Source organism: Medicago truncatula, chromosome 4, assembly GCF_003473485.1.
Source record: "Medicago truncatula cultivar Jemalong A17 chromosome 4, MtrunA17r5.0-ANR, whole genome shotgun sequence".
Lineage (NCBI taxonomy): Eukaryota > Viridiplantae > Streptophyta > Magnoliopsida > Fabales > Fabaceae > Medicago > Medicago truncatula.
The window spans coordinates 45,439-70,516 of NC_053045.1; the positions used below are offsets into that span (position 1 = coordinate 45,439).

The 25,078-nt window shown below is 35.1% G+C and overlaps 2 protein-coding genes across 6 annotated transcripts; both read left to right on the forward strand.

Moving 5' to 3' along the window:
• Positions 1-2,977: 2,977 nt before the first annotated feature.
• On the forward strand, positions 2,978-15,643 carry LOC11440123 (histone acetyltransferase HAC1). The gene is made up of 17 exons (XM_003604060.4): positions 2,978-3,173; positions 3,493-3,686; positions 4,303-4,417; positions 4,592-4,889; positions 4,974-5,453; positions 5,652-7,435; positions 8,752-9,048; positions 9,127-9,405; positions 10,637-10,765; positions 10,855-11,055; positions 11,193-11,335; positions 11,455-11,767; positions 11,956-12,095; positions 13,558-13,636; positions 13,997-14,386; positions 14,747-14,964; positions 15,049-15,643. The coding sequence occupies exons 2-17, from the start codon at positions 3,538-3,540 to the stop codon at positions 15,161-15,163; spliced, it is 5,130 nt and encodes a 1,709-aa protein (XP_003604108.2). The 5' UTR covers positions 2,978-3,173; positions 3,493-3,537; the 3' UTR covers positions 15,164-15,643.
• A 1,699-nt stretch (positions 15,644-17,342) lies between these two features.
• On the forward strand, positions 17,343-23,865 carry LOC11428397 (protein HIGH CHLOROPHYLL FLUORESCENCE PHENOTYPE 173, chloroplastic). Of its 5 annotated transcripts, none has more exons than XR_003011568.1 (14): positions 17,343-18,128; positions 18,913-19,330; positions 19,429-19,504; positions 19,600-19,735; positions 19,878-19,982; positions 20,708-20,788; positions 21,703-21,792; positions 21,907-21,972; positions 22,290-22,346; positions 22,541-22,618; positions 22,695-22,742; positions 22,826-22,935; positions 23,283-23,465; positions 23,633-23,865. XR_003011568.1 is itself a non-coding variant. In XM_024782628.1 (13 exons), the coding sequence occupies exons 1-12, from the start codon at positions 17,586-17,588 to the stop codon at positions 22,895-22,897; spliced, it is 1,770 nt and encodes a 589-aa protein (XP_024638396.1). In that variant the 5' UTR covers positions 17,343-17,585; the 3' UTR covers positions 22,898-22,935; positions 23,633-23,865. The 5 variants fall into 5 exon arrangements, 2 of the variants coding, with proteins under 2 accessions (XP_024638396.1, XP_003604109.1); XR_005645792.1 differs by having other exon boundaries at positions 22,826-22,930; positions 23,013-23,465; XR_003011566.1 differs by having other exon boundaries at positions 22,826-22,930.
• Positions 23,866-25,078: the final 1,213 nt, after the last annotated feature.

Below are 25,078 nucleotides of genomic sequence, written 5' to 3' on the forward strand. Positions count from 1 at the left end.
GAAAAAGAAATTAAAGGTAAGTCATGATCACCATTAAGGAATTGAAGGTAAATGTGTTATGAATTATCTTTGACCATGCATATTATGTAATCAATTAAAATCAATGCATTTCTTCAAAAAAAAAAAACTAAAATCAATGCATATCATTTTGATTCAAAACAAAATTCCTGCAGTGATAATATATGATTAAATGGACATTTCTTAACCAAATTTCTTGCATGTTCAATTTTTTTTTGAAGGAATAGTGGCATGATTTTTTTTTTTTGAAGTAGGGAATAGTGACATAATTTTTTTATCACATAAATACCCTCAATCAATATATAAAAATGAGTTAGGATTAAATGACATTAAAATGTCAAAGTTAATTTCATGCCAAATTTTAGCCATTGATTGATTTTAATCAAATGATGATATTGATTAAGTTAAGGTGGTCACGTGATGACCATGTTGCCGTCAAGTCTAAGTTTTGGTCCTCTTTCTCTCATTTGCTCCCATCTCCATGAGTTAGTGTGTTTTCGATTTGACCTCCCATCTCCTCAGTTATATAAAAAAAATGAAGGTTATAGATTTGCTACTTGCTTAGTTTTTTAGGTACTATGTTCAAGCATACATATATTGATAGACGAAACATGGATTCCTCAAGTTCAAGGCGTGATGTTTGGAAAAAGGCAAAAACATTATGTTATACATGACCTTGATCATAGCTCTATAACAACAAAATATCAATAATCAATAAAATTGATAAACATCATTTCCAAAAACAAATACTACATAAAAATAAATACTTCATATATATTCTAATTGATATGTGATGCATTTCTTCTTTTCTCTTGATAGACTTCCAAGTCCAAAATAAGAATCCGGTCAAAGACAAAGAACATATAAACACCAATTTTGAATGAGAAAACAACAATATAAGAAATCACAATATTCTTCACACACACAAAATCACAATAAAAAGTAATATAAGAATAAAAAATGTTAATCAAAACAGTAAAACAATAAAAAATAGAAAATAAACAAATAAAAGAAAAGATAATGTGGTTGAAAGTGGTTTTTTATGGGAGGAAGAGGTAGATGAAAATAATGAAAAACAATTTGTCTATATATAGGAAAAAAAATCATGTCATGATCAATTTTGATTGGCTAATGAAAAATAAATGAGTCATTATCCATTTTGATTGGCTAATAAAAAATAAATGAGTCATGATCTATTTTGATTGGTTGATGAAAAATCATTAAATGAGAAGAGAAATTTGAAGATGCCATGTGTACTTTTCAAAAAAATTAAGGCAAATGTTTATAATAGAGATAGAGATAGAGATGGAGATTCATCACCTTATCAATAGCACATAGTCATTTACAAGTTAAAATAGCATAAATCCTCATTTTCCAAAGTCCGTCTATTTTCACATTTCACAAAGTTCGTCTATTTTTACCATTTCACATAATTCAATATACTTCCAACTTAAGCTAGGTTTAATCTTCATACACATCCCATTATACTTCAATTAATCAAGTTTAGGGGTTTAGGATCCATTTGTATGCATTAAAAATCCTTAAAAGACGATAAATTGGACTTTTCACGCACAGAGGGGGCGCACGGTCATGCCCCCTAAGTGAGAAAGTCAAACACTGTCCGTGCCACCCAGGCGCACGGTCGTGCCTCCTTGACAGGTGAGAAAATCTGATTTTTCGCATGCAACGCTTTATTTTCAAAAGCGTTTTCGATCTGATTCGCACCAAAATTGTCCCAAACATTTAAACCACTCATACCTAATCATTTCAACATCAATTCTAGCTTAAACGACTTAATTCAACTTACTCTAACATCAACTAACTCAATTAATCACTTAAAACAACTTATAGCTTAAAACCCCATTTTCATCAATTTAATCTCACACCTAAACAAGTTAACAATAACAACACCATATTATAATCATCTCGACATAGAAACAACTTCACTAATGCAATCATGTACTCCAATTCATCAAACAACAACTTTCATGATTATTACCTATATCTCACAAAATTCACAACAACACATCAATTTAATCCAAACACCATTTTTTTTTAACAAAATCCAAACACCACAATTAACATGATAACTTCATGAAATTCACCATCAACACATACTCAATGACATGACAAGTAGGGTGAACATATTTTGAGCAATAATCATCAACAACTTCATGGTTTTCACATAACTAAGCTGAAATTTCAAAACCACGTATTCTATATAACGAAACATGAGTTTTAGCACAACAACTTAATTTCACAACTTTTATCATACTTAAAATTAGCATAATTAATGGAGCACGAAAATTAACTTAAGTCATCAATTATTCATGAAATCACAATGAACACAATAACCAAAATTCTACCCATTATGAACGATCATTCCAAGAGATGAATAATTTTCACACCCATACCTTATAATTCCAAAAGCTAAGTTTCCTAGCTCAAATCTTCCTCTCTAATTTGAATCTCTTAAGCTTTCATTATATTATCCCCTTGAGCTATTCTTTCTTCTCTTCTTTTTTCTATTCTCTCTCTAGCCTTCAATTTGTAAACTTGACAAATGATTTTACAACCATAGTTTGTTATATTGTTGGTGTCATTGAAATAGTTAATCATAGTTAGTTTATTTATTATAATTTGAAAGAAAAAATCATTTAAATTTTTACTTTTAATCAAAACTAATTTTTTTTATAAAAATAAAATACCATTCATAAATTTTAAATGTTAATACAATAAAAACAGTAGAAAGACGGACACTTAAATATAAAATAAACATGGTCTTTTAACTTATAGTTTACACTTAATAAATATGCACTCAAAAAAGATGAGATTAAATTCAAAAAAACTTATGTTACTAGCGTAAAAAAAAATGTTACTATGATTTTTTTTTTTGAAAGAGAAAAAAAAAATGTTACTATGATATCATACGATATATTTATCGATACCTTTGATAATTTCCGTTATTATTTTCGTGACAACAACTCGCACGTGCCTTTTGTTGCAGAAGTTGTCACCGACCTTTCTCTCTTCCTAAATCATCATCATCATCGTGAATCAATTTTCGACGTTGCGCGCGTTCATCGATTGTTCCTTTTCGAATTTTCAATTTCAATTTTACACCCTCAATTTCTACCGTAATCGCTCGATTTTAGGTTCGTCGTGACTCATCAATTTTATTAGGGTTTCCTCGTTCCCAAAATTGATTTTTGAATTTAGGGTTTCTATTACTAGTTACGCTTAATTGAAATTTCTATAATCAATTATTATTCACTCTTTCAATTATATGGAATCCGTTTACCGTGATTTTACTCACGCTGCTTATTTTAACAAAATTCAATTTTTTTTGCCCCTTCATTAGATATTTCTATACTCAAATTGTTGACTTTAGATTAACATTTAAATGAATTTTGAAATTGAATTTGAATATGAAAATTTTGACTTTATTTAGATTGATTTTGATATTGATTACAGGGTCTGAAGTAGTAGCTGATTTTTTAAGTTATGTGAAGAATTGAGATGAAACTGAATCAAGCAGGTTCTCAGTTACCTGGACTAGCCCAACTCAATGGGAACGGACAGATGCCATCTTTAGGCGGTGTTTCACGATCAGCACTTAATATGGACCCTGAATTTCCTAGAGCACGCGAGTTTATTCAAGAGAAGATGTAAGTTAACTTATTACTTTATTTGTTTGACCACATTCCGTCAGATCGTTATTATATTTAGTGTTTAACAACAAACATTGAGGTGCATTTATTTGTATTCCGATATATAGTTATTGCTTGACTTTGAACAACTTATGTCATTAATGGCCTGTTTGGATTGGCTTATTTGAGCTTATCAACTGGCATAAGCTTTGTTAGACTGTTTCCGAGAAATTATGAAAACAGCTTATGACAAATTTCACAAGCTTTTTCAGATTATTTTCATAAGTTCTCCAATATAGCTTATAAAAAGTTTATAACAGCTTATAAAAACAGTTTATATTTATAACATTTACAAAAATCAGTTGACTTTATTTTATCTTTTTCCATAAAAATGGCTTATGTATATGCGCGCTTATCATGATAAGCGCTTGTGCTATAAGCTGCAAACAAGATGTTTATCCAAACAGACCCTATGTCTATTAGATTACTCACTGTCTATTAGTGTTCCACCTGCTTTGGTTTTTTTGTCCGAGATACAATGTAATATGTGCATAAGATATATCGTGGTATTCTTTTTCATTCTTGTTGATTTTACATAATGGCAATAATTAATATTTTACATTTTACATTGCAGCTGTGAGACGTTATTTCGACGGCATCAGCAGCCAATTAGTGAAATTCAAAAAAGGAGGATTAAGGATCTTGCAAAACGCCTGGAGGAGGGCATGTTAAAAAATGCTCCTTCTAAGGTTTTTTCTGGATATCATGTCATTTTTATTTTTCTTGATTAGGAGGGATTCCTTAATTTTAATTTTTAAATGCTCGTTATTTATGATTCTGGAAGTAATTGCAAGGTGCCTTCAAGCTTCCTCCTTAATTTCAAAGACTTATTGTGTTGACAATGTTTTCGACTTGTCTTTTAGGAGGAGTACATGAACTTGGAAACACTAGAGGCTCGTTTATCTCTTTTCCTCCGACAAGCAACTATGAATAATCGCAGCCAACAGTATCCCCAGCTTGTTAGCTCGTCTCCTATTGGTACAATGATTCCAACCCCTGGTATGTCGCATGGTCCAAATTCAAACGTGGTTGTTGCATCTTCTATAGATGCCTCAATGATTTCTTCCAGTGGTGGTAATAGTGTAGTATCAACAACTTTCAATGGTGTAAATATATTACCAACTGGTGGCATACATGGAAGCTCCTTAAATAGATCTGATGGTAATAAAATTCTACAGTGCTTAACCAACCTTTTCACTTTTGTTTTCCTTCTTTTTTCTTCATTCTGAAACCTATTTATTGTAGGTTTATCAAATGGATATCAACAGTCTTCTACCAGCTTTTCTGCTGGCTCAGTGGGGAACATGTCATCAATGAGTGTGCCGAGAACTTCAAGCCAGATGATTCCTACGCCGGGATATACAGTCAACAGCAATCACTCACATATGAATGTAGATTCATCTACTAATGGTAATGTCTTCTCCAGTGCAGAGTCTACTATGGTACCACTGTCACAGCTTCAACAGCAGAAACAGCATGTTGGTGACCAAAGCCAGGTATTGCCGAACATTGGCAGCCAAATGAGTAGTGGAATGAGATCTGGTTTGCTACATAAACAGTTTACAAACTCAAATGGTGCTGTGAATAGTGGGCTAGGCCTGATTGGTAACAATATTCAACTCCCAAATGAACCAGTCACCTCCGATGGCTATGCTTCAACTTATGCTAATTCCCCTAAACACATACATCAGCACTTTGATCAAAATCAGAAACCAGTAATGCAGGGTAATCCTTCTTATTCTCGCTATTTTATGATGGAATGATCCTGGGACCTGTACTCCCACCTAGTACCCGTGTGTAGTTGTATCACCTTTTTAGTTAATATTGTTTGTTGGATAGGTTTATGTCTTTCTGGTGTGTGTGTTTATGTTTTTGTCCTTAGAAATTGACATCTCTCATAATGGTTAACGATTTTATTATCAGGTGATGGATACGGATTGAATAATGTTGACCCTTTTGCTTCTGGAAACTTTTATGCATCTGCAACATCTTCTGGGTCTATGATGAACACTCGGAACACAAATTCAGTACAATTGCCATCAATACCCAAAACTAGCTCGTTGATCAGCGGTCACTCAAATTTGCATGGTATGCAGCAGTCTGCTCACATAAAGTCTGAAGCAATCAACCAATTGGAAAAGTTGAATTTTCAGTCTTCATCAACTTCAAGAGATGCCCTTCTGCATTCTCAACAGCAGTATCAGCAAAGGCCCCATCAATTTCAACAGTCAGAGCAGTATCCTCAATCACAGCAACAATTTCAATTGAAACTACATAGTCAACAGCCTCGGCATTTGGTCAATGATAATGCTTTCAATCAGTCTCAGTTGTCTTCCAATCTAGAAAACCAAGTGAAGTCAGAGCCTGGAATTGAGCATCATAAAGAAGTGCTCAGTTCTCATGTTCCTGAACAGTTCCACATGTCTGAGATACAGAATCAGTTCCAGCAGAACTCATCTGAAGATTGCTCTAGAGCTCAATACCTTTCCTTTCCATCTGGTCAGCATAATTTATCCTCATCAGTACCTCAAAGTTCGCAACAAATGTTGCATCCACACCATTTGGTTGCAGAATCTCAAAATAAGTTCAGCTGTCTTACAGTTGAGGCTCAATGCAATTCCAAACAATGGACTGACTCACAAGATGGTAACCCAATGTCTAACAATAGTTCACACGACCATCATCTCCATGTGGATTTTCATCAAAGAATATCAGGAAAGGATGAAGCTCATTGCAATAATTTATCATCAGATGTATCTATGGGCCAAGCCGTTGCTCCTAGGGGTGCAGCTGAGCCGCTAGACCCAGGAAGTACTACCAAAAATGCACACAGGAATCAACAACGGTGGCTTTTATTTCTACTTCATGCTCGACGATGTTCTGCTCCTGAAGGACGATGCCAAGAACGCTTTTGTTCTTTTGCACAGAAGCTATGTAGGCACATGGATGGATGCAACCTGCGCCATTGTCCGTACCCTCGTTGTCATCATACTAAGGAATTGTTTCATCATTTTATACACTGCAAGGATCCATGTTGCCCTGTTTGTGTTTTTGTAAAAAAATGCCGGCGGGCATGTCAACTTAAGGCTCAGAGTCAGCCACCATCTGAATCGAGTTTGCCAAGTGTGGTAAATGGGTCCTGTAAATCTTACAATATTACCGCCACGTCATCAAGATTGATCTCAAAACCCACATTAGTTGTGGAAACATCAGAAGACCTGCACCCATCTGTAAAACGCATAAAGATTGAGCATTCCACTCAGTCTGTTAATCTTGAAAAGGACAACTCTGCTTCTTCTGTTTCTGCAAATTGTGATTCTGTAGTTTCCAGGGACGCTCAGTCCCAAACATATCCCAATGCGGAGAAGTCTATCTCAATTAAATCTGAGATTACAGAAGTAAAAGCAGAAGTTTTGGCTCATGCCAAGCTTAGTGAAATGAAGATGGATTCGAGTAATGCAGATGATAAAATTCCTGATGGTGAGCCTGTGAAGAATGATGATACTGGTAATTTAGCTAGGCCAGAAAATATGAAAACTGAGAAAGAAGTTGGGCAAGATAAGCAAGAACATGTGATGCAGCCAGGTGAAAATGCAGCTGGAACAAAGTCTGGTAAGCCAAAAATAAAAGGGGTCTCTTTAACCGAATTATTTACTCCAGAGCAAGTCAGGGAACATATTACTGGTCTCAGGCAATGGGTTGGCCAAGTAAGTCTTTTGTATATTCTTGTATTATCATTTTCATCCAATTTTTTTTAATTCCATTGGTTTAATAATACTAACATTTCAGTTGTACTTTAAAACCTACTGCAACTTCTTCCTGATATAATAATTTGATAATAGTATGTGGACTTAAAAAAACATGTGTTGATGGCATGAAATTCATTAGTGACCTTTGGTTTGATTATACATCCGTTACTTACTTTATATATTAATAGACGAAGGTTTCACAAACTGAAATAAACTGTCTAGCTCAGTCTTTCAGGGGTCTCTTCACACACTAAATCAACTTTAAAATTAAGATTGAATGAAAGAATAAAACCCTGTACTGTTTATGTATATTTTGATGTCAACAAGTTTTCAACTCTTTCCATTTATACAAGAGGAAAATTGTTATGAATGAGGAAATGAGTACAAAGAAAAGTTGTAATGACAGGAAGTATGTGCTGAGAAACATGCAGATTGATAAAACTATGTGCCACAGCAAGTATAGTTGTGTTTCTAGTTTAGAGAAAACTATGCAACATTGATAGAACTATGTCCGTTGAAGCGGCAGGCACTTTACTCGACCCTAAGGCTTGCACCAAAGAACAATATACAGATCACACATGCCTGCCACAAGAATATGCCCTCCTTTCTGCTGCAAAAGCCTATGAATTTAGTTTAGAGAAAAATCATCAAATCTTTGGGCATTCCCGAAATTCACCAAACAGGTCTACCTAAATAAATCAGCTGGATACTATGATTCTATGAATATGTTGCAACTTGGGTTCAGATTTACTTTGAAGGCTTCAACACCTACTTTGATATACCCTAGGCTGTCTTTATCTCTTTAATAGCCAGTTTTATGATCTACAGTACGTGGTGTTATATGAGATATCTATCATGCATTTCATTATTTGAATTATTTCTTTGTCTCATCTGTTTGGCTATGTTTTGATTATTGAAAAGAGATCAAGTTAAATCGAGCCTAATGGAATACACTCCGCTCTATTTAACATCCTAGGTTATGTTACTTACTTCTCGTAAAGCTAAGATTTATTAACATATGGAAAGTGCTCTCAAGTGCTCATGGGGCACTTGTTAAACAAATATAGTAAAAATATCTTGGAACTTGTGTAGTCAAATTCTTGAAAGTGTAAAAAATGTTTTTGTCAAACTCTTAAAACTCGTTTTGAAGACATTATGGTTTGGGTGTACTCTACTATTTTTAAATGCTTTTTTTGCTCTATCTTATGCATAAATGTTTTCTAATTGTCTTTGGTATCAATTTGTTACCATTATGCTCCATTTTCTCGTGACAGAGCAAATCAAAGGCAGAGAAGAATCAAGCAATGGAGCACTCTATGAGTGAGAATTCCTGTCAATTATGTGCTGTGGAGAAGCTTACGTTTGAACCACCACCTATTTATTGCACGACATGTGGGGTTCGCATCAAACGTAACAATATGTACTATACCATGGGTACTGGTGATACTCGACATTATTTTTGCATCCCATGCTATAATGATGCTCGTTCTGAACACATCGTTGTTGACGGGACTCCCATTGCCAAGTCAAGATTGGAAAAGAAGAAGAATGATGAGGAAACTGAGGAATGGGTGCGTACCACATGTGACATTTTGTTGCTTGATTAGCTGTTTATTTGCTTTATTGATAATGTATTTTTTTGTTTGCAGTGGGTTCAATGTGATAAATGTGAAGCTTGGCAACACCAAATATGTGCCTTGTTTAATGGTAGAAGAAATGATGGTGGACAAGCTGAATACACTTGCCCTAACTGCTACATTGAAGAGGTAGAACGAGGAGAGCGCATGCCATTACCCCAAAGTGCTGTTCTTGGAGCCAAGGATTTACCGAGAACTATTCTTAGCGACCATATAGAACAACGATTATTTAAGCGGCTAAAGCACGAAAGACAAGAGAGAGCAAGATTTCATGGGAAAAGCTATGATGAGGTGATTAATATACTGGTTGTCAGAAATACATCATGTTCTATCTTTTACTACATGGTTACTTTTCTTTTTGGGTTAATAGTGCTTTTCACCCCTGAATATATGTCATTTTCGGTTTGATATGCACCCTCGTAAAAAAAAAATTCCGAAAACACCCCTAATAGGCCATTTTCAGATTTTTGTTTCAAGAAATTTTGGTTTTTGAATAGCCTATTAAGGGTGTTTTTCGGAAAATAAATTTTTTATGAGGGTGCAAATCAAACCGAAAATTTTATAGGGGCGAAAACCGAAAATGACATATATTACAGGGGTGAAAAACACTATTAACCCTTTCTTTTTTATGTTAGACATAAACAAAAAACCGAGCTTTTAAAAATACTCACTAGAATGACCTAGGCCGGTTTCCTGTCTTAAGTGTGAGTGGGTGTAGTGAGATCCATGTTATTTTACAAACATTAGTCCAGCCGAATAACATGGATCTCAATAAACCCTGCCACACCCAGGACTAGACGTTAGGAGCATATGGCCAAATGCCGGTAGAATAACATAGATCTCAACCCATTGACTTATCTTTTTTGCTAAGCACCCATTAACTTAGCTAGGATATCTCTGAAACCATCCTAGGTTTTTGGGATTGAGCCTAACTCATGCCCAAAAAATTAGCTTGCAAGGTGCACTGTCCAAGTCCTATAAGAACTGCGTATGCCAGTGTCTAGTTCTGAGTATGGGTGTATTGAGATCCATGTTATTTTACTCACGTAAGTCCACACTTTAGATGTCAAATCCTGAACTTGAGAGGGTGTTTTTGAGAGTTCCATGTTGACTACAGATATGACCTATGTAATGCTTACTAGGCTTGGGTAGTTCTCATATTGCAAACCAGTTTTGTAAAGATGAGTTAGGCCTAAAAGCTTAAGATGCTATCAGAGTCTGTCCTAGATCTGTTACTGGGCCAAGGTCTCTGTTCTAGATGTCAAATCTTGGGCATAAAGGGTGTGTGGTGAGATCCACGATTATTTTATTTTTTAGATGTCGAGTCTTGATCGTGAAGGAGTGTACCGAGCCCCAGATTGACTAGAGATATCTTAAGGCTTGGACATTCCACATATTACATGATGTATGTTTGTACAGGATGAAACTTTAGGTCCAAGATGAAATTTAAGAACACTCTTTGCTAGTGCGCATATTGGTTTCTGATGGATTGCTTCTTTTATTTTCACTTGGATGTTACTAGGTTCCTGGAGCTGATTCCCTTGTTGTAAGAGTTGTATCATCTGTTGACAAGAAGTTAGAAGTGAAACAGCGATTTTTGGAGATTTTTCAGGAAGAAAATTACCCAACAGAATTCCCATATAAATCAAAGGTAATCAAAACGTTGTTTTAAAGTACATGGTTTTAATTAAATCCTTGTCTATAATCATGAATACTGATGCTCTTAGCTTTCAATTCCAGGTAGTTTTGTTGTTTCAAAAGATTGAAGGTGTGGAAGTATGCCTATTTGGCATGTATGTTCAAGAATTTGGAGCTGAAAGTCAATTTCCCAATCAGCGTCGGGTGTATCTTTCATATTTGGACTCCGTGAAGTATTTCAGGCCCGAGATTAAATCAGTAACTGGAGAGGCTCTTCGAACATTTGTTTACCATGAAATTCTGGTAATCTCTATTCTCTAGCATAATGCCTTGCTTTGTAACCCTTTCTTGGAGATATTTTAGTTCTGGCTAATTATGTTACTGTAAACTATGTTCTATAATAATTGAGCAAATTTTTGTTACATTTTGTTTCCATGTAGATTGGGTACCTTGAATATTGTAAGCTCCGTGGTTTTACCAGCTGCTATATATGGGCTTGTCCTCCGCTGAAGGGTGAAGATTATATTTTGTATTGCCATCCAGAAATTCAGAAAACACCAAAATCTGATAAGCTTCGTGAATGGTTAGCACAAGAGATTCAATATAAGCAATAAGAGACAAAACTAGTTTTATAACTGTAAATGTATAATGTGATATGTTTATTCATCTCTAACTTCAGTATCCGTGAACATGTTTCTTCAGGTATCTAGCCATGTTAAAAAAAGCTGCGAAGGAGAATGTTGTGGTCAATATCACCAACTTATATGATCATTTCTTCACATCCACCGGTGAATGTAGGGCTAAGGTTACAGCTGCAAGACTCCCATATTTTGATGGTGACTACTGGCCTGGGGCTGCAGAAGATTTGATTTATCAGCTACGCCAAGAGGAAGATGGAAGAAAACAAAATAAAAAAGGAACAACCAAAAAAACTATCACAAAAAGGGCTTTAAAAGCATCTGGTCATTCAGATCTTTCAGGAAATGCATCAAAAGATCTGCTCCTCATGCACAAAGTAATTCATCATTTTAAATATGCAACAATACAAATATTTTTAAGCAATTTGGATGTTACATTGTGTGAACCTGTTTCCTAACGTTATTATCTTCTCCATACTTGACTGGTTTTCATATTTTTTTTTTTCTGGGTTCTTTTTATGTAATAATTTTATTTATATTAAGTTCTTGATCTTTCTTTCTCCAGCTTGGTGAAACCATTTCCCCAATGAAGGAAGATTTTATTATGGTTCATTTGCAGCATGCATGTACCCACTGCTGCATTCTAATGGTGTGTGGCAACCGCTGGGTTTGTAATCAGTGCCAGAACTTTGAGATTTGTGATAAGTAAGGCTCTTCAATCTTATCTCCATGTTTTGGCATATGACGCACTGATTTGTGTCCCAACCGAGTTTCCTATATTTTTAGTTTAGTGATGTGTCCTCGTACCTGTGTCATATCCATGATTGTTAGATTGACGTGTTTACTGGTAACCTAAAGATCCATCAAGCAGTTTCTAGAATAGATTGGTGCAAGTACCTTTGAAGCATCTGGTAGTGGATATTAATATTAATATTAAATCATTGCCTTGGTAGAATGGTGTGTGATAGAAACTGTCCAAAATGCCATAAGGCATGCATTATGGCTGAGTTATGGTTTAAATGCTGAATGGTTACCTGTGCTATGGAGCTTTTGGCTATTATTTTTTTATTTTGGAAAAATTTGATGCGAGCCTTATCCTAATGAATGCTCATGTCTGTGATATATCCTTGGTATTTAAGAGACTAATGGATAGAATGATAAATTGAATATTAGTGATAGAACAATTATAAAGTAACTACCAGAAGTATTAGTTACATAACAGGGAAATGCAACTGCCATAATAGGGATAATAACTGCTAACAACCAAAATAATCCTCTAGGAATTAGAGGGTGTAGTCTATCCCAAACCAACCAACGTACAAAATACCTAAAGCTCTCCCTTTTCCCTTTCAACCTATACTAAATTTATATTTCTGACTACCTAGAGCAGTTAGTTACTTACCAGTTACTGCCACACAACATTTAATAATAATAAAATAAATTTCCTATTAAGAAAATAAACTTCTTATTACTAAAAATACCTAACAGTCGGTTCTTGTGAAACTGAATGTAGCCCTCTATCTCACTCCCCTCTCTGTATTTATGTTTCTTTTATTTGGCAACTATGTTTTCCACTGACTCCTTGTCCAGTGTCTTTTCTCGAGTACCAGTTTCACATATGACATATCTCTCTATTTTCATGTCTCAGTGCCTCTCTGTTTATATGTTCTAATTCTTGTGAGGGAAGAAAATGATGTTTCGGTTTTGTATTTTCCTGTGTTTTGCTACATTTTTATTGAATGTATATCAGAGTTTATGTGACTTTCAGCAAGTTTAGCATGCTAGAAAATGTTTGAATTATATTCGTCATTTATATGTAGGTTGCTAATTTTATTATTTAAATTATGCCAAGTCTTATAATTTAGTATGTTAACTTCTTAACATAGTTTCCATGGAACCACCATTTTCCGCAACACTATCCACCGTATTGACATGGGAGTTTTTTTGGCATTACACTGTCCATCCTTAATTTCATACTTACACAATATTTGACTGCATTTGTGGATTTGGACAGTATTGAAACTCAAACTGCTGTGGATATTTCCACAGTAACATTTCTTTGTTATCCCAACGTCATATAATCTCATGTATTATTTATTGCCAACAGAACAACTTTCATACTTAACATATCAATTTTAGTCACGCATTTTGTCATGCCTCTTTTTAGGTGTTATGAAGCAGAGCTAAAACGTGAAGAGAGAGAAAGACATCCTATTAATCAGAGGGAAAAACACAGTCTTTATCCAGTAAGTGTCTAATTTTGGCTTAAAAAGTGCGGTTCATTACTTTTGTACTTCAATGTTAGATTCTATTAGCACTTTGACTGTTAATCCTTTTAATGTCTTCCTAATTCTTGGTTCTTACTCTCAGAAGATAAGGTCTTAGAGAAATTGAATTCTAAATTTGTACAAGTATATTGCATGTTTAGTTTTGATTACTATACACTAAATTAACTTAGTGAAATGCTTGCTCGAGCATTTGTATTTAAGGCTTTTTGTAGGCAAATCGTGTAATTTGAACACATAGTCTTGTTACCAAAACAATCAATTTATGATTGCTACTGATTAGAAATCAATTTAATTTTTGTAATGAACTTTATCTTGCAGGTTGAAATTACTGATGTACCATTTGATACAAAGGATAAAGATGATATTCTTGAGAGTGAATTCTTTGACACTAGACAGGCATTTCTGAGTCTCTGCCAGGGAAATCATTATCAGTATGATACACTAAGGCGGGCCAAGCATTCCTCAATGATGGTCCTATATCATCTTCATAATCCAACTGCTCCTGCATTTGTGACCACTTGTAATATATGCTATCTTGACATAGAAACTGGTCAAGGTTGGCGTTGTGAAGTTTGCCCTGAGTACGACGTATGCAATTCTTGTTATCAGAAGGGAGGCATTGATCATCCTCATAAGTTGACAAATCATCCGTCAGTGGCGGATCGTGATGCTCAGAACAAAGAAGCAAGACAAGTTCGAGTATTGCAGGTACTGTACAGGATATTACTTAATGCTCCTGTGGTTTGGTATCAGATTTATATTGTGTTGTTTGAGTTCATCACATTGCACACGATAGAATTAGGGATTGAATTATCAGATTAAAGTTAGGGGTGGTTCCTTTGTAGAAGATGTTGTAGAGTTTCACTCTAGCTAGCTGGTTTGAGCTTGTGTGGAAAAGACTCGGTGGATAAGATGGAGGATAATAAATATATTTTGTCACTTCCTTTCGTCATGTCATGTCTCTAAATTTTTGTTATTATGTAATTTGTGTGATGCCATTGTTTGCTTATCACCATACATGTGAAATTTCTGCATCTATTCTGATGTAAATGAATTGTGTAATTACAGCTAAGGAAAATGCTTGATCTTCTAGTGCATGCATCCCAATGTCGTTCTCCACATTGCCAATATCCTAATTGTCGCAAAGTGAAGGGCCTCTTCCGCCATGGTATGCACTGCAAAACACGTGCTTCTGGAGGCTGTGTTCTTTGCAAGAAAATGTGGTATTTGCTTCAACTTCATGCTCGTGCATGCAAAGAATCCGAATGCCATGTGCCACGATGCAGGTTTGTGGACCATTATATTCTAGCTACTCTTTCGGTTTATTATTGAATTTGCATGTGTTAATCTGTGCTTTGGGATTAATTCAGAGATTTAAAAGAACATCTAAGGAGGCTGCAGCAACAGTCTGATTCACGACGTAGAGCTGCTGTAATGGAAATGATGAGGCAAAGAGCTGCAGAAGTTGCTAACAATGCTGGATGAGTAATTTGTACATGTAAATACGGGGCGCTTCAAAGAAATGTTCTACACATCTAGACACCTATGCTCCAACGGCATCGGTTGTTTTTGTGAATGGAATACATAGGGTATACATAGCTTCCTAGCCTTGCAGATTCGCTGATTGATGACCCGGGTTAAATTGAACCATTTAGTGCAGCTTCGCAGCTTCCCTCAGCTGCAAGGGATTAACCAGGTCCAGCGAGGGTATTTGGTGGCGCTTCCTTTTATGTTGTCCGATTCTTTGATTTTGTCTAGTTATTTGTATCATCAATGTCAAATGTCATCGTTGGGTGGCAGGTGTACTATAGTCCTAATTAGTCTGACATTTCTTTACCAATATTTATGGGAGGGAGGGAGGTTGGTTTCAATTCATCTTAGTTTTACCCTTTCAAGAGATTCACTGCATTTTGTAGAATCTTCTTTTTTTATTTAAAGATGAAAGTAAATAATTAGAATCACCCAGTATTGCCGTCTTTTTATCTATTATTTAATATTAAATGAATTTTCGACAGGTTTTATCAAAAATAAATTGATGATCTATGAGAAGTAAATTAAATATGAAAAAAACATATTACTAAAAGGAGATGTTTTGGTTTTCTTGGAAAGTCGCTGCTTCTACTTAATAATACCTTCAAAAAAAAAAAAAAAACTAGGAACTTTTAAATTATGTCCCTTGTTTTGAAGAGGTAAGGCTCATCCCAATAGTAGTGCTTGAGATCATGGAAGAACTTCTTCTTTTGTTGGTAGCTCAATTCAGGTGGTAGTACTCCTGCAAGAAAATTAACAAAATCTACATGCCAAGGTGCGTTAGTTTGTGCCAATAAGAAGAGTTGGTCATCCGGGAAGGAATCATCCAAGGGCAACTCATCCTCATTGGTTTCTCCGGCAGTGGCGCCAAAAACTTGATGGGATAAAACTGCAAGTGCACGGTTCTACCGGTATAGTAATGAAAGAGTATCGTTCTGACATGGAGTTGTTCAATTTAACTAACTTTTAGTGAATGATTAGAAGAAAGTTCAGTTGAAAAAGGGTTTGATTTTTAACGGAAGAAAATAATAATAAAAAGAGCCTTGGGATTATTGATTCATCATAATAACGAATCCTTCACAAACAAACCCTAAGCCGACAACTTTATTTTGACCTACATTCTAAAGACAAGTTTCTCTTTAGCGTATCAAAGCTTCTCTCGAAGTCAGTGAGTGTGTTTCTCTAGCAACCACGCCTATTCTCATGGTTGATTGCTATTAGAATCCTTGAAGAACGAAATTTTATATGTCTCAAGGTTTGCTAGACTATTCTCATGTTTCGCAACCCTTGTCTAATTTAACTTGTTCCAATATCAAAGCTCCGCGTTCGCTTTATGAATTGATATTTGAGATGATGAATTAACAATTACTAACCCTCCGCGTTTGCTTCTTAGCTTCGTAATTGTTAATTCATTATAAGACTGGTGAAATTAGATTAGAAAGTAGATTTATATAAAATTAGGGTTTATGGTTTCGTTTGATTAGGATTACGTCATTAGACCTATCCAACAATCCCAAGACAAGAAGAGTCTACTCACTCATGTTCATCGTAGACATAGAGAAGAAGAAGAAAATCATAAAAGTAAATAACAAGAAAGTAAAGGAAAAGAAAAGAACTTTTATTAAGAAAGACAATTGTCACTTATTGAATTCCAAGAACAAAAGATGAATGTTAATGATAGTTAGCTACTCTATTTATAGTCTTATGTCGACTTAAAATCTAAGCAACTATTCACTAGAATGTTCCACACGAAAACACTGGCTTTTAGGTGAAAATAGGCAGCTTGTCCATGAAGCAAAAGCATCAAAAGTAGGCCTGGGAGGTGGCACTGGCCGTGCCAAGCTTCTGACTTGGGGAGATTATATTTTTGTTTTCAATCTTCGTATTTTCAACCCGAATCAGCTCATAATCCTCTTTCTTTTGCTCAAAGACTCAATCTATCAAATATTCGTTCCTGAAATATAATAATATGCAATTGAAGTAAAATAGTTCTAAAAAAAAATAATATTTAAATAAAATAAATTTGAATCTAAATAAAACGAAATGAAATGTTATATTAAAATAATTAATGTCCCGCTAGCATTGCGGTGCTCTCAGTACTTATTGTATTTGAACCACTCTTTTAACGAATGAATTTAAAAATGAAATGAAAAAATAAACACTCCCGACCCTACCCGACGTGGAAGCACGGAATTCATCATATTTTGTGTGGCTTGGTTGTAAAGTTACATGTTCGAAATTATCCATTCGATTCCTGTCAGTTGTCAGTCCAATTCACATTTGAAGTTGACATTCAAATGAGGGATCACACACGAGCCACTGCATTTTCAATTCATTATGCTTAGTTTAGTTTGAGTTTAGAACATTTTTACAAACAATGAGTACCTCACCTTCAGCAACAACAATTGCTGCTGCTGTGTACTCAAAGTATAATAATATTAATACCACACTTTCAGTTTCAGGACAAATCAACACTACTTTCCTCTCCTACACCAAAAAGCAGCATACCCGCTCCTCCTCTGTACAACGATTACCTCCTATAGCCGCTGCTCCAAACACCAGGGATGGCAAAGACAGCAAGAGCAACACCCAAAACAACAACAACGACGACGACGACGACAACGATGACAAACAATCTGTCTCTCTTAGTCTCGACGACGTCAACCCGGTAGGACTTGGTCGAAAATCGCGGCAGATATTCGATGAGGTTTGGAGAAAATTCTCTGGACTGGGTCAGATCTCTAGGACTATACGTACTGATGATGTGGAGGCACTAGATGCTCTTCTTGTTCGTGAAGGTCCTATGTGTGAGTTTGCCATCCCTGGTGCTCAGAATACTACTGTACTTGTTGTTGGTGCTACTAGCCGTATCGGTCGCATCGTTGTTCGTAAGCTAATGCTCAGGGGTTACTCTGTCAAGGTTCTTCTCTATTCTATTCTTTTTAAACATTGAGAGCATAGTTTAGGGACATTTTAGTTGATTTTAACAGTTTAGAGACTAAATTGACGAAAAATTGATAGTTTTGTTTTGGGATTAAATTGACTGTTTATTTTCTAATTTTGATTTAAGATATTAACATGAAAGACATATTTTAGTTGAGGGCCATTTCATGGACTGACTGACTGAAGACATATTTGATGACCAAACTAACGAAGGAAATACACGTTTGATAACCAAATTGTATAGCAAAAGGCACATTTTGCAGATAAAATAGTTACACTGTGGGTGCCTTTGATTCAACAAAACAAAATTATACTAGTGAGATGATATTTTTATATTGCAAAATAAAAGGTATTTTAGTATTTTTAATAGTCTATGTTGTGGACAAAAACTTGTCCCGTAGTTTAATAGTGAGTAACAAGAATTCCTGTTTTATTCAGTCCCTTGCTACCTGTTATGTCCAGTCTTACGAACAGTTTCTAAATCAATCTGGGGTACAAAAAAGGTTGTCCAGTCCAATGTTTTTTTAGCAAATCAAACACACCATATTTAGCAATTTCACATTCTATTCAATTCAATATGTATGTATAAAATAAAATGGTTAATTTTCCTTGGTTTAGAAGACAATCACCTTAATTATGTTATTGGATATATACAATACATTACAGAGATTAGAAATGTTCTCACTGATTTGTCAGTTGATTTGACAGTTTCAAAACATAAACTGGTATAAGATATTAAATCAACTTTTTCTGCAATGAAGGCTTTGGTAAGGAAGGCAGATGAAGAGGTGGTAGAGCTGCTTCCAAGGTCAGTAGAGATAGTGATTGGGGATGTTGGTGATCCAAACACTGTCAAGGCTGCTGTAGAAGGCTGCAACAAAATCATATATTGTGCCACTGCCCGCTCAACTATCACTGGTGATCTCTTCAGGGTTGATCAGCAAGGAGTTTATAATCTATCTAAAGCATTTCAGGATCACAACAATCAATTGGCTCAGTTGCGGGCAGGGAAAAGCAGCAAAAGTAAGCTTACAATTGCTAAATTTAAATCTGAATCTTCACTGGATGGATGGGAAGTTCGTCAAGGAACTTACTTCGAAGATGTAGTTACCTCAAAATATGATGGAGGGATGGATGCCAAATTTGAGTTCACTGAGAATGGAGCTGCTGTTTTCTCAGGTATACGGAGAGGATATTAATGAACACCAACAGGTTTTTCAAGATTATTGTAGTCCTGAAATTCTGATTTTACCCCTATATTTAATTTTTAATTTTAGGGTATGTCTTCAATAGAGGTGGCTATGTAGAACTGTCAAAAAAGCTTTCTCTACCTTTGGGTAGTACTCTTGACAGGTATTAGATACTGGATAGATAGTTTTGCTGATATTTTGTATAAATATGAACTTCTATCATGCATTCAAGCATAATGAGTTCATCTGTCATGATAGGTATGAGGGCTTGGTTCTCTCTGTTGGCGGAAATGGAAGACCTTATGTATTAATTCTAGAAGCTGGTCCTTCAGGGGATCCAAGTCAGAGTAAATTGTATTTTGCAAGAATTAGTACAAAAGTGGGATTTTGTAGGGTAAGAATCATTCTCATTTTAGTGGCTCTATGGTTTAACTATTCTGACTAACACGCTCTTAATTTTTTTATATTTTTTTTGTTACTACTGATGACAGATCAAGTAATAGCTTTCATCTTTCCTATCTCTATTACCATGACAGGTTAGAGTGCCATTTTCATCATTTCGTCCTGTGAAACCAGATCATCCAGTTTTAGACCCTTTTCTTGTACATACATTAACAATACGGTTTGAGCCTAGAAGACAGGTAATGTCCAATACCTTATTGTTTCCGAATCTTTCACTTAAATTTGTCTTTTGTTTTTGGACCTTGCACTTGTCTTGTCTCTGACTCTGTGATATAAATAACATTTTTGTAATATCTATCACTAATAACATTATTTAATAAATTATATTAGAAGGTTAAAAGATAGTATTTAATCACCACTGGTAAGATCGCAGTTGAACTCCGGTTGAACATTTGAACCTTGAGGCAGTTGCTCCATTAGTTCAATAACTGGTTTGCTTTCCGAACCTTTGTAATAGGGCCTCATAGTATAAAAGATAAAAAAAATGTTGTTTTAGGACATTCAAGGTCCCTGATTCCTTGCTCCTCTGTCTAGTAACAACTTTTAATTTCCTACATAATACCCCTTCCCCCCTTTTATTTTTCCTTACAAGTATCTTAGAGTCCTCCAGTGGACCATTACGTCCATTAGTAACAGAATAATAGAATTTGAATTCCAAAACCTTACTAACCCCGTCTATTCTTCCCACCACAAACCTGTTTTACTTAGGACCATTCTAACTGCTCCTGCTTAGAAACCAAGCAATAGTTAGGCAATAAGTTATGAAGTTCCCCCCTATTTACTTGCTTTTGTTACACTACATTCCCCGCCTCTTTTTTTCTGCGCAGACTTGTGTTATTATTTTATTTAAATTAAAATAGTGTATAGTTGCAATGTGCTGATCCCATATTCACTCTTGTTTCAGAGGTCTGATATGGTAAATGCGTCAAAGAACCAGGATTCGAGAAGCTTTCAGCTAATATTGGAATATATAAAAGCCTTGCCTGTAGGTGTTTTCATACATTTTTCTATTATTCTTGCATAAACTAAAACAATGTAGATCATATGCTTGTATAATGTTCATGGTCTATATGTATTATAAAGTGACTAGTTCATGTGTAGATTACAATAAAAAATGTTCAGAGTGATGAGAAGGATAAAATACTTATACAAATTTTTTCTTATAATAAAATGCAAGGATACCAACAAGGCAACTATAGTGTGGGAAATAAAGAATGACAAGTGTTTACTTTATTAAGATCATTAATTTTCTATCTTCTTGAAGATTTGGTTATTCTTATAAATTTAGCCATGTGTTATAAACTACAACTCTTAGAAATCTTTGAAGTCCTTTGATGCTGTTATGTTACATGATGCTCTTTGAAATGTACTACATTTCGTATGACTTTTTTCTTTGGCATACTATATTTCTTTATCATAATTATTTATCTTTATTGATTTGGAATATGAAACACTCAACTTTTCTTGCTGATAGTTTTCAATTTAAAATACTTGGGTCTGGAAACTGTAATTCTTGCAATTCTTGTCTAACTGCTGACAACTTGGACAAGCTTTTAGTAAATCTGGCTCTCCGCAACAATCACTTATTGACACTCTTTCATTTAGGTATATTGATTGATATTATGGAGAAAATCATGAAGGGAATTATTGTCATCATTGTCATATCTAAATTATTTATTCAAATAAACTATATGTCCTTTTCTGTTTGTCGACAGTGTGAAAATACTTCTGCAGCAAGCATTCTTTCACTTCTTGCTTGCCTGCTTGATTCTAGTTATGTGAAAATAGAAAAGAAGAATGCATAGCTAGGCACCTGGAAGATGTATATTCTATTGTTCTTCTGTAGTGTTCATAGTACTTATCATCCTAATGTAAGTTTTGCATGTGAATTTGCTGCAGACTGGACAAGAAACCGATTTTGTCTTAGTTTCATGTTCTGGCCTTGGTATTGAGCCTTCCAGGCGGGAGCAAGTTCTTAAAGCCAAGAGGGTAGGTTCATTTGTTTAATTTCTTTGACATAGTTGAGAATTGATTTTTTTTTTTTTTTTTGTCTTATGCTTTCCTTTTTGTTATGTTTGGTCACCTTAATCCCGAATTCTCCAGGCAGGTGAAGATTCTTTGAGAAGATCTGGGCTTGGATACACGATAGTTCGTCCGGGTCCATTGCAGGTACAGTTTCTTTTGTTGTGTGGCGGTAGAATATGTTTCTGAATGTGCATTGGATTGATTATTAATGGCTTAAGATTGGTAAAATTTTGAACATATTAAATGCCGTGACTTAGTTGCACCAATTTTGTGAATGTATTTAAAATTTTATGAACCCATCTTCTTTCCCTCTAAATCCACTCAATATTAGAGGGAAGCATAGAGTGAGAAGATATTTTCCTTCCTTCCCCTCCATATACCCTAAACCAAATACTATGTTAGTATGAAAATTTAATATAGTGTATTAATCTCATGTACTGACTTGCATGTTTTGCTGACAGGAAGAACCTGGTGGGCAGCGTGCTCTAATATTTGATCAAGGAGACAGAATATCTCGGGTAAGTATTTTATATTCTTTACTGTCACTGAGGAAAGCCTATTTCCCCCAACATTTGCTATCATACATGTTTCTTGTTTTTAGGTTTCATACGGATCTTTACATATTTTTAATACTATGTTTCAAATACCCGTAAACAATTTTCATTATTGGAATAACTGATCTGACTATAATGCCAAATGTCATAATTTATAGGGCATCAGTTGTGCTGATGTAGCCGATATATGTGTGAAGGCACTCCATGATTCAACTGCAAGAAACAAAAGCTTTGATGTGAGTAAACTGCTTGGCCATGAAAACAAAAGATAACTTGAAACCAAAAGAAATTAACATTTTCAACCTTGTCTAGGTATGTTATGAGTACGTTGCTGAGGATGGGAATGAGCTTTATGAGCTGGTATGTGAAAAACAATATTAAAACTCATTTCCTTTTGATCTAGTCTGCATTCAGGGAAACTGATTATTTTTGTGTCTAATCAGGTTGCCCACTTGCCGGATAAAGCAAATAACTACCTGACACCAGCTCTCTCTGTCTTGGAGAAGAATACTTGAACATCCCTGGCCTGGAGAACATACCTCCTACAAGTAAGGTTCCGTAAAAATTGCTTCTACTTCTACATGGCTGCATCAAATGGAATGTAACTATTTTTTCTGTATATATTCACAGGCAACCTAAAATCTTCACAGTTAAATTTACAAACTCTATCTTTGATTTTTGAAAAATTTAAATAATACAAAAATATTGATATCAATAAATAAATTGCATTAGGCAATCAATTGTACAAATATAAAAAAATCAATGTAAAAATACTGAATTTTAGCTTGTTTCTCTAAAAATACCTTGGAGTTGCATGCTGGAATCACTTTTCTTGAGCCGGAAGGATAAAGGGGATGGTAGAGAATCTGTTTTGACTCGGTATAATCTCATTTCTTCCAGTTGTTGAAGTAGGAAACGATGACTACGTCAATCTCTTTAGGACTGATCAGTGAGTGCAGTCAATAATACTCTATGGAGACCCAACCAAGGGATGATACATATATCGAATGATGACCATATCAGAGATGGGATATGCAATTATCAAAATATAATGTGGCCATGATCCATTTATCCCTCTTAGAGGTGGTCTGTCTATCAACATCTTAGTCTCGTCACCGTATTATTTCCATTCAATTTGTGTATACTACTGTCACTTGGTGCATCTACAATATATTGAAAAATATTTAAATAAAGTATTCATTTAAATTGTGGTGGTTGGTTGACTTTGTTGAACATTGACTCATTTACAGGTCTTTTCAAGGATGGTGTCAAGTGCCTCGTACCACCTTGCATTTTGGCATATCTTTTGTCATGGCCATGCTCGTCTATTGGAATATGTTAATTGCATTGACTGTTTTTGTTTATAATTTGTACAAAAAGAACCAAAAAAGAAATGTAGATATTACAGGGGACTAATTGGACTTGTTACAGCGTTTGTTATTATGATTATTATGTTCAAATGATATGTTTCTAATTATTTAAATTATAGCAATTACATTTTGGTACATAAAGACTAGGTCCGAATCCCTCCTCTTTACTTGCACTTTTTCAAGCATCGACTGAAGCATCTATGAAGTGATAAAATAGTCTTTAAATTTGAGTAATTACATAAACAAGTGTTCATTTCATAAAATTCAAAAAGTAAAATACAACTGTGAGAAATCCTCTCAAACTTCGCAGGAAACAACAATGTAACATGTGAGGTATTTTCTTTGGAATACATATAAAGTATTCCAACAACAACAAGTGTGTAATGGATAATATATAATCTCAAATGAAGGATTATAAACTAACCATCGAAGTATGCGTGCCATTGGTACTAAACTCTTAGGAGAATCCATCAATGCATCGTCCTTGATACATCACAACATGCTCTTTGGTGGTGTCATGAACCACATGATCTGGGTAATGCAACCACCTTTCGTCCATAGCACCAGAATATGTGATCACTCTAGTGACCTCATAAGGAGCTAGGACTTGCGTAACACCCTCTCTGGTAAGTGTGCATGCATTAGTGCACTCTATCTTATCCATCTTGAATACAGAGAGACGTCTTAAAATGAACAATACGCTCTATGAGCTGAATAAGGCATCCACTAGGCATGACATCCTTTGATGTCTAATCTAGAGTAATGCAAAAAGAAACTGATCTAAGGTGGATTGGAGATAATAGCTAGAGTTTGCGATGTATGACGGGGGATGGAAGTGGTGTTCCTCGGAGGGGGTGATGTCTTGCAAACATTCTAATGCTCATAGTAGAGTGGTAAACTTATCATAATACAATGTGTATCTTTCTTCAAGAGTAGTTCTCTCTTTATAAGTGAAGTCTTGGGTGAATTGAGATAAATCGCGTTGATGTTGTTGAGAGATTATCAACGTAATTAACGGATCGTCCGTTGATGTTGATCATGCAACGATCGATTACCAGAAGGATATGCTTAAGTGAGCTGGCTATGTGACGTTCTAGCATGTGCCTTCAAGTAAGGTCGACTGAGGGTTAGGTCTGGGCCCAATTCAAAGCAATTGTCTCCTAAGTTGTTAGCTCGTGATGACAAGATGATTTGAAAATCAATGTGTCTTTTTCAATGTGTTGATGGCCGAGTTAATTTTCGTTTGTCTCCGAGCTTGTCCCCATTGGTTAAGTTGAACTTGATGAAGTATTGAGAATCGAAGTGCTATCCCAAGTTCCTTTTGCT